The following is a 16,217-nucleotide window of genomic DNA, read 5'->3' as shown; positions in this document are numbered from 1 at the left end:
TTTTGGCACCCCTGCCTCCTCGGGCCGTGATATTTGATACCTGCAACTGAGAGTTCCGATAAATCCAAATTAAAATAAAATTCATATTGATCTAAAATCTCCTAACGACACAAAAATGAGCAGTCGCAATTTGAGAATGATTCGGATATACTGCAACTCTTTGTTAAACGAGGGCCCAGGGGCCCGTTGCAGAAAGAGTTGCGTTTAAACACAAGCCAAAAAATGAATCGCAAGTCCCAAATGCGCGCTGTTGATTGGTTGAAAATCAGGTTGCGCATGAGTTTTAGAGTTGCGATTGATTGCAGCTCTTTCTGCAACGGACCCCAGATGTGTGATCCCGGATAGCACGTCACACCCACATAGTTGAAAATCGTGATATCATGTACAAATCTAAATAATTAAAAAGTGTTTTCTACTTTAAACAAAGCTTGTACTTTCACTGCTACTTCCTAAATTAATTTGTTTGTTATCACAAAGTGTCTGAGCCCGATAGGGTGAAAGTGTGTTTTGGTGAGGGTGCGTTTGTGTGTTTGTTTTTGGATTGGTGGGTGTGCATGTCGATGAGTGGGTGGGTGTGAGTGTGCGTTTGTCGCTAAGTGCCGCTAATCCAACGAAGAGAATGAGAAAGTGTCCCCAAATTACATGCAAACTGACTGCCACATACACAAAGCAGGCAAGTAAACTCGCGCCTCCTTGCACAAAGGTCCTCACATGCATGGCAAATACAGTATTGCGTGTCCAAATATACATTATTACTTACAGCAAATATAAGAAGCGTGTGTCCTGTGAGGAATGTAGAAATGTAATTATGCCATTCTTACACAAGTGTGCCCCCTTCCCCTCTCTGAAAGTCACAGCATAATTATGTTTTGGATGTGAATATGTCGTTCATATTAGTGAGGGCCTTTTTATTAGGCTTGTCGAATTTTCCTCGGGGAATTGTACCCCCACCCTTTAGAAAATCTTGGATCCCCCTCTGATGTTGGACCGGTCGTTTATATACTCTCCGTCCATTTCGGTGAACATGAAGGTTTCTCTAACAATAATATTGTCTTCAAATTGCCTTCGGTCCACTACCGTAACCTAGGAGGACCTTTTTCTTGAAGACGTACCTATAAGGAAGCTATTGACACTATCACTTCATAGCTAATACTGATAGCGTTTTCACTCAATATTCTAACATTACATTTGACTTCTTTAAGAAGGAAGACGCAAAGAACTATTCCAAATCATTTTTTTAATTGCTAGCAGATCGAATGGGTTCAGCCAATGTCGTAGAAGGCTATTTGCCCCAGGGGGTTGGGGCACTCAACTATATTGCTGTACATTAGGTTTTACAATTACACCCTAACAAGTGCCATCCCTAATGGGCAAATTCATACCCTATTCAAGTTTTTTTTGCGTTCCTTTTTAACAATAAATGTTGCCCCATAAAAAAAATGATAGTTATGTTAATCGACATACAAATGCACTACATCATCAAACAACTAATGCAGATTAAGGAACACATAACAAACTGTTAGCATTCTTGTAATGGAATTAGTTTTAATCCGCAATTTTTTAATCATATTTCACATAATACATAATTTAATTATAAAATCCTCTAAAATAGGTAGAACCAGTATGACCACTAACAACTTCTTGAGCAAACTATCGTATTAGAAAATAAATAAAATCGATCTGCTCCAAATGTACAGTATTTGTCTTCATGGTCAGAAATGTAACGCATTATACATGATTAAACTCTATTACGATTTGTAAAATATATTAGTGTCCTCCAACTAAGATACGGCATAAATAGAAACGGAGAGACAAGAAGACAACTACTGTCAAGATTAAATACACGTTGCCGTTTGGTATTTTCATAATCTGAAACGAAATAGAAAATCACCGTCGATTAGGTAATATTTCTGATTGTGTACACATTAACACGTTGTTCAAAATATTTACAAGGTTGTTTAACAGCTTGACCAACCATGCTTCATTTATTGAACATTAAAAATTATAACACTTAAACTTTGTTTAATATTGTCAACACTTGTTTTAACTATTATTAACTAACGTAAAGTACATAAAGTAAGCAGCGTTGAATAAAAATATTTTTTTTCTAAAATGGAGTATGCAGCTTGAGTAAAGTTGTCCATTCGTCGAAATATGGATTCGCCCTCTCTTGACAAAATCAATATTTTTTTCCTTGGCAATCGAAATCCATCTTAGCATGCTAAGAAGAGATTATGACCTGTTACAAATAGTGGAGACTATTATCGCTATTATGTTAAGATACCCAGCCCTTGTTATTATTCCTTTTTTGCAGAAACTGCATGTTAGACAGATTTATGTAGATCCGTTTTGTGGCAGAAGAGCTATACACAAGAGCAAACCATTACTACTATTATTATTATTATAATTATCATATCAATAATATGAAAGAATAAAAGAGCAACCAAGACTTAATCGTTTAACTACTGAATGCAGTAATACCCACATGCTTTGTAAAATATTCCGATAGGAACGGGTTAATAAAATTTGTTGAGGAAATTTCCAGTGCTATAGCGATCAGAAAGCATCTGCATCACCGGAAATGTTTCTTCGGGGTCATACTCTTCAATACTGTCTTCGTGAAGTCCAGCTAGTTCTCGAGCTATCGTATGGAATGAACTTTGGTTTGATGTCATGTTGGTGTCCGGAATATTTACTCCAGGACTCGTCGCGTGCGGTGAAACATCACCACACTTGTCCATGACGGGTTTCGCGGAATCCCTGGGGTTAATTCGCCGGTTTTCCGCACCGCCGCCGGCATGTCCGCGACGACTTCTTCGCGAATCCGAATTGACGTTTATCTTCGAGTCTGAAGCCGTCAAGTGACTGTTCATGGGGGCAGCTAAGTGCAAAGAGCTGTACCTATGGTCCGTCTCGCCCCCATCCTCTTGCTCGCTCTTCTCCAAGTTCTCGTACAGGGGTTGTTCAAAAACCGGTTGCTCGTACAAAGGCTGCGAGCTGAGTATGTCATCACGAGGAAGTGAAGAAGGGTATTGCTTTACAGATCTCTTGCTCCTGCGAATCACAGTTTGCGCGTATATTGGATCATCCGGCTCTACGAACTGCTCATAAGTGGAGTTCTCATCTTGAGGATACTGTTCCGAGGCCATTGACGTCCTTGAAAGTGTTGTGTCCGCGACGCTTGGGGGAGCGTCCCGACAAAACGCGAAAGACGTTGGTCTCCAGCTTCCACTCGCATCGCAAGTGGCGTAATCCCCACTGACAGTCCTGCATGTAGAATACATAGCGGCGATTGATTCCCGGGAAGGGGAAGCTTTGCTGGTGGTCATCGACGCAAAATTCGAAGTTGGTTTCTTCTTTCTAAAGTTTTCATAAACATTTTCAATACCACCGCTATCATCTGTCGCTCGACTCTCCACACTGAGGCTAACATCGTTGTTGTTATGTGAAGCAAGACTACGCGAATCATCTTGGTCCTTGCAGAAGTCGAAAGATATAGGTCGAATGTGTCTTCCGTGACGCCTTCCAGCGAAATCAACAACTTCGCAATAAACCTGACTATCGCTATCGCCACCCGTCGTCGTGCTATCATCTTCCGGGTGTCCTAACTTAAACTTGATAGAATTATCATCATAAACTCCACTTTCAACAAGCCGCGCTGGACATTGTTCATAGGCAAGGATGCTGCATTGCTCTTCCGATTTCCTTGACGGTAAAGTGGCGGCTTTCTTTTTGGTATCGGACGAGATAGCAGCATGGACCGGCGAGGCATCGGGGCTGCTTTCCCCGCTGAAAGAAGCGTAAAAAGAGCCACTGGATTTCCTGGCGATGTGGTTCTGACCTGCCCGGACTACCGTGGAAGCATACTGCTTCAGGACTTCCTGAACACGACGCTGAGGCTTGGCAGAGTGAATGTTGTCTTTGGTCATAACTGGTTGGTGAAGGGTTGCGTAGCCTTCGGATTCTGTTGAATATCGGCGAAAAGGAAGAGGAGACTTTCCCAATGCTTTGTATCTGTAAAAGAGAAAATCAATACAGTCATCGAAGTTACATAGGTTTGGATGGATATGTCCTTTTGGCAATTGAGCAAGAGTATCATAATCACGATTGAATGTTATAATCAATGTACGAATTTATTTGTCCATAAAAGAAGGTGATTGACGGGCTGCCCTCATCGATTCAGGATGAATATCTGCCCATGCATGTACATCGATATTGTTCTTGATGTCTAAAGAAAGTGTACAGTATTTCATTCCGTTACTTTTTAAAATGCCGATCAAAACACATGTAAAAGTAGACATCGCTGTACCTTTTTTTTCAAATTGTTTCGTGAATGATAAAGTTGCATTAATATGGGAACCGTAATGAGTCAAATTCAGTTCAATTCGTTTTTAAATTTCACTTTACATATCAAAATTGAAAATACAGTTAACAGTTAATATGACTTAAATCACATTACAAGTGGCATTTGAAAGCTAAGTGCAATAAATGATTCTGGATCATGTCGAATGGATACGATTTCGCCCATTAAAAGTATATCAACCCCCCCCCACCTTCAGTCTGTGAAGTGTCGGTTAGGCTTGGCAAATCTCGGGTTCATCATGACTGCCTTTATTCAATGCATTCTTAGCGGGCAATGGTCAGTTGATATCATGGGCGTGCTTATGACAAAGTTCGAATAAATTCAAATTAGGAAATACTCTTGTCGAGACATCTCCACATGCTCTGATGAATCACATACAATTTATTAAAATGATTGGTTAACATTGGTTTGACTTTTTAAAAATCTGAGCTAGAAGGTCACACTTGTCACCCGTGTCTGTGATATGTTACAAAAATGAAGCCCAGAAAAAATTGAGTTCGAAAATAATTATTTAGTGCTTCGAAAATTGAAATATAAAGTGACCGGAAACACCATCTTAATTTCATCCCATACACTTATGTGTACTATTTAGGTGTCTATAAGACGCCTATTTACAAAATCGGGGTTTGCCTTGTAGTTTTTGCTTTTTATTCTCAATAATGGTTGTTTTCAGGGTTTATTAGTTCTAATACATGCACTTGTACACCAGTTTCATCATGGTTTGAGAATTTTTTTTAAATCAGCTGCTCACAAAGTTAAACAATACCTTTAATATTAACCCCACCCCCGCGACGAAATATCGGAAGAACACTATCGTGAAGGGCGTACATTTATTTCCCCTCCCCCTTTCATCACACCTCCTCTTTCATCCGTCAACCGTTGCACATCTGGGAGGAAGGGGGTGCGTACCCCGGGCGATAGGGGCGCATGAAAGGGAATATGAAGAGGTGCAACAGGGAGGGAAATAAAGATTAAAAATTCGATCAGGAGAACGTTTCATTAAAGGACTTTTCATAAAATATGGTTTATCCCATCATTTAGGAACGAACTTCTAAACCAATCACCTAGGATTTTAATAGACAGGATTCAATGCAAGTAACCATTGCATGGCACAGTTACCATAATTTTGCGCATACATTCGTAATTCCGAAGCTTCGTTATTCCGAAGGTTCGTTATTCCGAAGGTTCATATTACCGAAGGTTCATAATTCCGAAGGTTCGTTAATCCGAAAACGAAATGAGGTTCGTAATTCCAAGGTTCGTTAGTTCGAAAACGAAATGATTAACGAACCTTATTTCGTTTTCGGACTAACGAACCTTCGGAACATCGAACCTTATTTCGTTTTCGCATTATCGAACCTTCGGAATAACGCCACAAATGTTCGGATTAACGAACCCTTTTACGTTTTCGGATTAACGAACATCGAGGTAAAGGCAATTTACGTGTTTCGGAATTACGAACCTTCGGAATTACGAAGTGTAACCCTTTTATGAAACGGGGCCCTGATAAACATAAACATCCCAAGAAGTCACAGACGTCGACATTTTAAAAGGGGTGGGGGATTTCTACACTTGCCCCCTGTGTCAGGTACCGCAAGGGCGGGTGAAATTGAGTGCTTGCCCTGTGCGTTGAGTGTTTCCTGGATACGCCACTGCCGCTAAATCACCCTCATCATACTCGTTAAACGTTACAACTAGTCAAAGCATCGCCCATCATCTCCCACAACATTTCCGAAATGGAAACTCATTTATCATCCGAGAGGACCCTAGGATTTGGGATCTCAAGATTCAGTCGCTTATGACACCGACTTCATCTGTTTAATCCCCACTCTTGACAACTCATTTTGATTAAGGGTGGTTTGAGAAGGGTGCGGCAGCCGTTTCGGCGGGGATTATCCCGCTTTTCCTGTCATGTCCTGAGGGGAATTACCGTCTGCGAAATACAAGTTGATTACAAACTGACCTGCACAGTTTAAAGGTTTGATATTTGTGTTATGATCTGAATGTATAATCATGATAATTTAACCTTTAAACATGGCTAAGGATTGATATAAAAGGAAATATTCAAAAATAATACCAGATCAATCATAAAATAGCATTTACTACTCTGTATACCATGTACTTTCAAATCAATTCACGAACCCCCCAACCCCAAATGTATAAATATATATTTATATAAAATCGGTTCATTTTGAATTACAAGATTTTTTTTCCAAAGTCAAGACGATTGAATAATGCTAAATGCAATCAATTCGCAAAGAATGAAATCAAAAGATAAAAATCATAACATAAACTGATCATTTATCCTGCATAATCACTTAAAATCGCTTGAACGAAGGATTACTGAAAAAAAAAATACGAAATTTGCAATGCAAGACATTCAGGGAAGCAACTCCTTTGTGAGGTCTCAAAAATGAATAAAGGATTGTACGATATGGTGTCTCTGTTATCGTAACTATTTTTTGCAGGGTATTCATCTCCTTTTTAAAAAAAAATCTATACGCTTCTATCACATGTCCGCTCAGTGATTTAGAAACAACTTGATTGATGGGGACGGTCACACAAACACAGATTAGAAGATGGTCGCATTTTAGATTTCTACTTTAGTTTGCACGTCATGACCAGTGATATCAATCAGTCCTACGAACAATTGCTATATACGCTTTGCTTAACAGGGTTTAGAGTGGATTTTTCAATTCAGCCCAATGTTACCCCCAATTATTATCATGTATCATTATATTAGCATTGGAAAGTCTTGAATCATTAATGTATTTAACGTCACAAGTGTCCCTGAAAAGTTAAAATTGTCTGCCTGTTTTAATTATTTCTTTGAAATACAATGCCCTTGGCGTTATAATATGGGATAGAATGGGATCAAAGATAAAACATGATAAAGGAAGGATGTTAGGTTGCATCAGACGCATGTTCAAATTAGTCATCAGATACATGAATACAGATGTATTGTGGTGCACAAAATACACGTAATTAAGTTTCAGATCACCGTATTATAGGATAGGGGTGCAAGATCTACGACTGTTTCATATTTGATAACCCGGGTTTAAAGTTACCAAGTACTGCAGGCCTTTAGATGAATATCATGATACTGTTGATCTACTCTCTGAAAACTGAAACGAAATCCCATCATTTACGGAGAGTTCGATCCTTTCTGATTGCTATCATCTTCTGAATCAGATTTGAAATGCACACCAGAGCACTTATTGCTCTATTTTATCTCGCCATTTGCAGATATTTGGGGCCCCATTTCATAAAGAGTTACAACTGTTGTAACTTTGCCATAATGGCAACTATAATGGTAACCATGGTAACAGGGCTCAGCAGCCAATCAAAATCAAGGTTTTCATGGTAGTTGCCATAATGGCAAAGTTACAACAGATGTAAATCCGTATGAAACGGGCCCCTGGGTAGACATTGGTTGACGACCAATTTGATGACAACATAAAAACAACTAAACATTATAAACCTATGATCTGTTAATATGTCACGTGGACTGGCCGAAAGTTGGGACATGTATATATTATTTTAATCATATAGCAGATAAATAAGGAATTCAAGTGGTGAGCAAGGGAAACTTTTCGCAAATTTGCCTAATATATTGGCAACATAATCATTCTCAGACTATGATGTTTACAACTTTTGTCTAACGTTGTCCGGCAACAATGTTCCAACGTTGTCTGATAACGTTGATTGATTTCCAATGGACGTTAGTGCAACGTTGGTGCTGGCAACGTTGCAGCATCGGTTGAAATGCACGGGCATATACATCGTCAGTCCAACAATGCTTACAACGTTTGTCCACTTAGTAATGTGTTAATACACAGCAAAAACTCGGGTGTTGATTTAACACCAGCCCGGAATCTATATATTATGTCCACACCAGAGAAGTATTGGAACAACACCAATTTGGAATCAAACCCATGCTTTTTTATACTAATTGGTGTTGTATAAACACCTATTTGGTGTTAGACCAAACCAAACTGGTGTGTTTTAACACTTCTCTGGTGTGGACATATATAGATTCCGGTCTGGTGTTACATCAACGCCGGTTTTTTTCCAGTGTAAAAACAACAGCACAACCAGTTGCATAAAGTTAATTTTTACTGAGACAATTACAATTGTCCTCAACTATCAGCCATATAAGACCTCCTATTTAATTAACAATTTACCAACCTGCCCCCCCCCCTCCCCTCGCATTGATATTTGCTTTCAGACTGGTTGGTCACAAATTCAACATATTTGTATAAAATTTAAGAAACCGTTTGATCTGAAGTTTTTGGTTAATGTTTGTCTTAAATCTCAGTCCCGGGGAATAAAATATCAGCAACCAAATACAAAATTTTCTGATGCCACCGCAATCACGTGCACATTTTCAATTCAATCGCAAGATTTATGGCTTTTTTTCTTCCCCGACTTGTCTTTCAATTGATTGCAAGTTTTTTTCAAGGCACTGTTTCAACACCTCTCGTCGTCACCAGACTGCTCAATACCGCGGTTTTTGTCATTGTTATCTGGCATCCCGCAAGGAAGTGTCTTGGGTCCGAGATTGTTTAATACATCTATCACTGATAAGTTAGTGGATGCCTATTATATACCTACCTCCAAAATAGGAAAAGTGATATGTTGATGATGATGAGAGAGAAGACGGCTAAGGTGATGCAGATGTCTTCCATGGCTTTATGATGTTGAACCGGAGCCATGGTAGTCGAAGGTGGGGGTGGAGAGGGAACATCTGAAACAAGATGATATAGTAAAAAGTGATCATACAATGTCTTAACCGGCAAAAACCAGGGTGTTAACCGACATAGTCCTACCTTAATTCCTGAACAACTTAAATATGTCTAGGTTTTTTTCTTAAACCATAATGCAACATTCTTAGCAATAGGCCCGATTCCATGATACAATACGAATTAGAAAATTAGAGTCAAAAGGGGCCTAATCTTCGATCCTAGCAGAATCTTCGTCGGATGCAAAACGACAAATTAGAAAATTGTTATAAACGATTCCTTTGAACGGTGGTAATAAACCAATATTCACTGGCGGATCCAGGGGGAGGGGGCGAATCCGCCCCGTGCCCCCCCCCCCTTTGAGAGACACAGTTTAAATTTGTAATGTAAAAATGCTGTTAAAACAGAAGTATGCTCCCCCCTTGAAAGCGATTACCCTTTTTTGCTTGTCAAACTTTTCCTCGGGAAAATGTGCTCCCCCATGAAACATCCTGGATGCGCCCCTGCCTATGTGACGTATGTGGTCATTGATGATGTAAAGAATCGTATATAACAAGGTAATTGCAAATTCGTCTACTGCCAACTCACCACATAATCTACTTCATTTAGTCTATTGCCATTACGTCCATCAACATTTCGTCTAACAATGATTTAGTCCAATCATCACTTTGTCTAATCAACATTTCGTCTATGACCATTTCGTCTCATAACCAGTTGGTCTAATATCCATTTCAATTTCATTCATTTTGCACAATTCAACTTAGTCCAATGAGACCAAACGGTACATGGACTAAATGGCTATTGGGCCAACTGGTCATTAGACGAAAAGGCATTAGACTAAATGAAACTAGACTATGTGGGGGAGTGGACGAACTGATGGTAGACCATATGATAATAGACGAGTCGGCAATTGGACGAATTAGGGGGCCAAAGAAAGGTTCTAATCAGAATCCTTTCTTTAAAGGACAAGTCCACCCCAACAAAAAGTTGATTTGAATAAAAAGAGAAAAATCGAACAAACATAACACTGAAAATTTCATCAAAATCGGATGAAAAATAAAAAAAATATGATATTTTAAAGTTTCGCTTGATTTCACAAAACAGTATATGCACATCCTGGCAGGTATGCAAATGGGGAGACTGATGACGTCATCCACTCACTATTTCTTTTGTATTTTATTATGTGAAATATGAAATATTCTAATTTTCCCCTCATTGTCAAGTGAAACAACGATTAATTCCGTCCTGAACATGTGGAATTAACATTGTCTAATACTATATGGCTCAGTCAAGTTGGTCCTTATTGTCGAATCTGTAAAAAATGAAATATTGTATAATTCAAACAATAAAAAAAATAGTGAGGGACATCATCGACTGTCTCATTTGAATGCAACTGAGTTGTGCATATTATTACTGTTTTGTGAAATATCAGTGGAACTTAAAAATGTCATAACTTTCTTATTTTACATCCGATTTTGATGAAATTTTCAGCGTTATGCTAATTTGATTTTCTCTATTAATTCAAATCATTATTTTTCTGGGATGGACTTGGCCTTTAAGCATGTTAAGAGTGCACCTTTGGTTGGACACATAATTACCCTCGTGCTGGTTAAACTTTCCCCGATACATTTTACAATACCATTATTAACATTCTAAGAACGTTTCACAGAGACCATGCAGACAGATTATAGGGAAAGCCCTTTGTCACTCATGATCCACTAAGGGCATGTGAACCCCGGTTTAGGGCAGCAAATTTCCGTTGAAAACGGAAGGTTATTGATAAAATAAAATCCACAATTGAAAGGACAATAGGGGAATGATTTGTTTTCAAAAACCTTATTGTTGATCATAACAGAGTGTCCAAGATTATTATAACAATTCATTACAACACTGGCATAATGAACTGAATATATTTGAAGTGGTCAGACATGGCATATGGGGCAAAATTTCAACTAGAAGCTGCAAGAGAGCTACGCGAACGAGCATAAAAAACTGACCTTGCAATAAAATCTAATTTTGTAATTGATTGTGCTATAATATGCTGAAACTAGTATCGTATTTTCACTTTTTGCCTTTACTTTCCTTTTCTCTCCCTTTCCGTTCTTGTGAACCCATTTTGGGAGTCGTTGGCCTCCAAGCCCCCCCCCTCACCCCAACCGCCCTGTATTCCCTGCATTTTTTCATGCAGGGCTGCATCACATTTCTTCATTTATAAGATGATTTGCCAGGTTTTCTGCGGGAGGCCCCACTCAGGTAGCACAGCAGGTTTTTAAAACACAATCTAATCCAAAGCTCGTCAAAACGATTAACACCAGTGAGAGTGCAAATCTAATTAGCAGATTTTATCTCGTGTTTCATTTGGGATTGCTCATTTCAAAACGTTATATTAATCAATGGATACATATAACCAGCGGGTAACAATTGTGATTAAGTGTCTCGTGGGAAGTAGATGATTAGATAATGAATTGAGTTCACTTGGTCCTCTTCCCGTACGAAGTGTATTCCAATATCACTTATTGCCCTTCATTTTCCCATTTTAGAGAAATGTCCTGGGCGTATATTGTATTCCTTTAATGTGCAGATTTGCAAATAAAGTGATATATAACTATAATGGTTCATGACAGCGAAAGGCATGCAGTTTTATAACGGGGGAAAGGGGTATTATGATACGTTGTATTATGTTTAAATGGAAATGAAATAAAGAATTGAATTGAAATTGAATGTGACGCACAACTAAGCTTTTAAATGCCAGGATTATTTTTCTGAAATTCGTTTGGACCATCAAATCACATCTTCAAGTCATGTGTCTTTACAACAACCTAGATATATATATATTTTTCAGACAGTGTTAGGGCTTGTAGAGAGTATGCTACATTAACTTTATGCATATATATTTCTATCCTTAAAAATTGAAAAATGTAGTTGTAAAGATAACAGAGCAAACCATCATTTGTAATTTGGATTGTAGAACGTTCTTCAATTATTAGCTGAGTTCAGCATCAAAGCTTGCCAACTATGTAATTACGATGTTCATCGATAACATCCGATTTTTACTGAGTCAGGCCTTTATTTTTTTATGTCGGACTTTCACTTTACCATACGGTCACTACAAAAAATGCAACATCAAACGTATGCAAATTCCACCCACAGGAGTACAGCGCATTTTTTATTTTTATTATTAATTGCAAAACTCACTTTCAAAATGATGCACAACCCTAATAATACATTAAGTGTATTTTAAAACGGTAAAACTATAAAGATTCAATATTGAAAACGGAGGTAATAATAAAGAGGGTTTCAAGTGAGCAATGTGGCATAACAAAGTACGATCAAGACTATGAAGTGCATTGCCCTACTGGAAAGAACAGTGTGGACCATGTGAAAATATTATGCACACTGTTGAAATACTCAAATTCAACACAGTGTGAATATATTTTCACACTGTGGACACTTCGACAGTGTGACTGTTCACAGTGTGGTTACAGTCATGGGTGGCTATGTGAATGTGTGATTCAGGCGCGTAGGCAGGGGGGCGGTGGGGGCGGTCGCCCCCCCAAAACGTCCCCAAAAAGAAAAAAAGAAGGGAAAAAAGAGAGGAGAAAAGAAAAAGGGAAGGGAGGAAAGGGGAGAAAGGTAGCTTTGTGTTTTTTTTCTTTTTATTCTTTTTTTTTCTTAAAAGAGAAACTCCATCACTCTTGCTCTAAATTTATATATGAATTTTTCTTCCGCGCTGCGCGCGGTTAAATGACAATATTGCAATTCTCCATTGTTTCCCTCACCCTTTCTCTAACCCTGTTTTTCCACCTCAGGTATATGTGTTTCTTACCGGTTAAAGTTCAAATGTATCCATTATGGCATGGAATTAGAGTAAGGCTACGCCAAAGTATATGAAGTTATATTTTTTTTTAATTGATTGCGCAACTTCTGGTCGGGTCGGCTCCGGGCGGGTAAAATTTTATATCAATTTCCACCTCCATAAAATCAACTTCTCCTGCTTTTCAGCTCATTACCAAACAACCATAATTCTGGGGCAAACAGGTTCCTAAAATTCGCGTCGTATTAAATAAAGAAGCACAATATAATTTTTTTATCAAATTCTATTAAACTTCATGTCATTTCCCTTCACATTCATCTCCTGCCCTGTTTTGCGCCCTCAGTTTGAAATGTTGAATGACACTTAAGTTTCTTTATTATTCAAAATGAAGCACTTAAAGATAAGTCAAAGAAATTAGGAATCCTCTCTTTTAATTTAATTTAAATAAATCACAGAAGTTTCAACTTTCTGCGCACTATTTCCTCATAAAGAAGTTCAATAATCTTAGAAAATCATTTTAATTAGAGCCGATGGTGGTATTAGACATATCTGCATTATTTTGATGAAACGTCCGCCCTTTGAAATTTCACAGTTTCATTGCTCTGCGCGGGGCTGAATATCTTTCTCCCGGCATATATACACTTCTTCTCCTCTGTTTTGCGAGTTAAAGATATGCACTGTCGCTAAATTGTTTGTAATCAAATCTGATCTTTCCAAGGGAAGTATTCATTATATCTTTGAAGACCCTTTAGTCGGGACCCTTTTCATGGCAAAAAAAAACTGATAAAACGCTTTAGCTTCCGCGCTTCGCGCGAGGGTATTATTATTTTAATTTCCTCCAATGTATTCCTTTTTTGTGCGTTCACAATCACTTTTTGAAAACAAATTAAGGTTCATGAAAACAATGTTCAAAATCACAATGAGTCAACTGAATTGGAGCTGAAATAGGCACTAGAGACAAGAGAGACGGCTCCTTTTCATTTTAATTTATGAAACACCAAAAGCTTCGCGCTTCGCGCGGGAGGGGGAAACTCCCCCTCCCTGCACCCACCCCCTAGGGAGCGCGCTTCGCGTGCATTTACCGCCCCCTCCAAAATGAAATCCTGGCTACGCGGTTGGTGTGATTCACACTGTTGAAATACTCAAATTTAACGTGTGAAAGTGATTTCACATTGTGTTCCATAATGTGAACACACTGTGAGACACTGCGCCCTTTCCAATATGGATGACGATGCCCTTTTATCACTAAAAGTCAAGTCCACTCCAACAAATAGTGAGTTTGAATTTTTTAATTATCAAAATAAGCTTAAAGAGGAAGTGCGCAATAACAATAACTTGGATTAATAAGGCTTGCTAATTACAAAAACAAGAGGCTTAGGGGGTGTTGCAAGAAAATATTTGCGATCAATAATATTGCAAATATTCTCTTGCAATTTTACAACTGATAGATCAACTTTAGCTGTAGCAAATCAGAATAATCTTCTTGTTTCAAAGAGCAGATTAACAATCAATCACTAATTTGCAATTAACTACAAGATATATGATTGATTCAAGGACCAAAAATTTGATCGCAAGTTTCTTGCAACACCCATTAGTCAAGAAATTGGTCATATTATGCAAATGAGATGTGATATATGCAGGCTTCGATATACGAGAGATGATAACATGCACAATCATTTTTTTTTCTCTCTCTCTCATGTAATATATAAAATATCGATTTTGTCGAACTATACCAGACGGAAACATGAATACAGCCGTTGCCTGATCCAGGGGCGGATCCAATTTAGACTTTCCAGGGGGGGGCACATTTTCCCCAGGAAAATTTGACAAGCAACATAAAAAACTCAAGGTCCTCACTTGTGATTGAACAACATGTTGCCATGCATATGCTGTGACTTTCAAAAGGGGGTATACTTGTGTGAAAAACGGAATATTTACGTTGAAAAATTTGATGACTCTCAAAAGGGGGCCACGGGCCGGCTGTGCCTCCCCCCCCCCCCCCAGAATCCGGCACTGGCCTGACCACTGCTTCGGCACAGGATTGCCTGCGAGCGTTTCATAAAACTAATTATTAATGAAAGATAATTGTTACTGATCGCTCTTAATCTGCCCCATCCCAACTGTTCGATACTAGCAATACTCGCAACCGTGATCCTACACTCATGTTTGAAATGATAATCATTATTGTTAAAAGGGTCCTAGTTGAGCTAATCTAGATCTACATGTAGATCTAGTAGCCTACAATATGAAATCTTACCTGTAATATTCAGTGACATGTTCCTAATAAATCCTCACATCTAAGTTGGCTAAATCCAAAATGAAAACGAAAGTGGTCGATGTGAAAGTAAAATGCGACGAAACGATTCTGAGGTGATAGAAAATAAAAAGACTGGATTTGGAGATTCCCGAAATGATCAAAGTCCTTAGAATAGGGTCCAGTGAGTTAACTCTTCCTCTGCTGGAATACCTGTGTTAGTGCGTTGTTTGCACGAATGACTGGAATAATCCTTTCTCAATGTGTGAAACAATGCAGTTCAGAGATCAGCGAACATTGTTTTGATATGTAGGTAAAAAGCTTCCACGAGTAGGAAACTTATTGATAACAATCTGTGCGCAGAGGCCAACAAGCAGACTTGTTTCAGTGGTTTCTTGGTGGTAGTCAATAAGTGAAAGTTCTTTCGATCTACGAACTGAGACTAAAAATCGAATTCGGGAAAAGGTGACAGCGAGCGACAATGATAACAAGTTAATCAAAACTCGTCAGGAAGTTTAAGATCATATGTGGTCGAGGTACGGTTTTGTATAGCGGTTGCATTTAGGTTCACCGTGGACATGGGTTCACGATCTCATGAACATGATGAACATATTTACCCGCTAGACGAAATCATCTGACCTTTATCGGAGGGCGTAGCAAGGCACTACAAACTTGCCAATTAAAAATAGGCAATTAAGAAGTTGGTTATATTCCAAGAAGGAAGGCGGTGTAGTAATGACGTCTTATATTTCACGATTTGTTTATTATCCACCTGTTCTAATACCCTTTTCATAAACCTATCCTCCAATTAGCCGCCTAAGAGTAATGCGGATAATTCAATAAAAATTGCGTTCATAAACTCCGAAAATAAGCCGCATTATTTTTACGAGCGCCCGTCCTGAAAAAGGGGGATAATCGCCATGACAACTGGACACGCCCCCTCCGATGCGGTTGTGTTGGAAAAGGGTGACCTTGTGACCGCACCATGGCAATTATCCGCATAATTTGGAAATGCGTTCATAAACTCAAAATCTTGTCCCGATG

The 16,217-nt window shown here is 38.7% G+C and overlaps 1 protein-coding gene across 1 annotated transcript; it reads right to left on the bottom strand.

The window, feature by feature from the left end:
* Positions 1-1,569: 1,569 nt before the first annotated feature.
* LOC121430525 lies at positions 1,570-15,948 on the bottom strand. The gene is made up of 3 exons (XM_041627813.1): positions 15,177-15,948; positions 8,978-9,110; positions 1,570-4,014 (listed from the first exon to the last, which is right to left on the bottom strand). Exons 1-3 carry the CDS (start codon positions 15,193-15,195, stop codon positions 2,517-2,519), a joined length of 1,650 nt encoding a protein of 549 aa, XP_041483747.1. The 5' UTR covers positions 15,196-15,948; the 3' UTR covers positions 1,570-2,516.
* Positions 15,949-16,217: the final 269 nt, after the last annotated feature.

This window comes from Lytechinus variegatus, chromosome 17 (genome assembly GCF_018143015.1).
Source record: "Lytechinus variegatus isolate NC3 chromosome 17, Lvar_3.0, whole genome shotgun sequence".
NCBI classification, from domain to species: Eukaryota; Metazoa; Echinodermata; class Echinoidea; order Temnopleuroida; family Toxopneustidae; genus Lytechinus; species Lytechinus variegatus.
Note: the sequence above shows the minus strand (reverse complement) of the source record. Positions and strands in the feature narration are given on the sequence as shown.

Coding starts and splice junctions, on each gene's coding strand:
- LOC121430525 (XM_041627813.1), bottom strand. Junction 4,015..8,977: donor TCACTTTTCCTATTTTGGAG/GTAGGTATATAA, acceptor TCTCTTTTACAG/ATACAAAGCATTGGGAAAGT.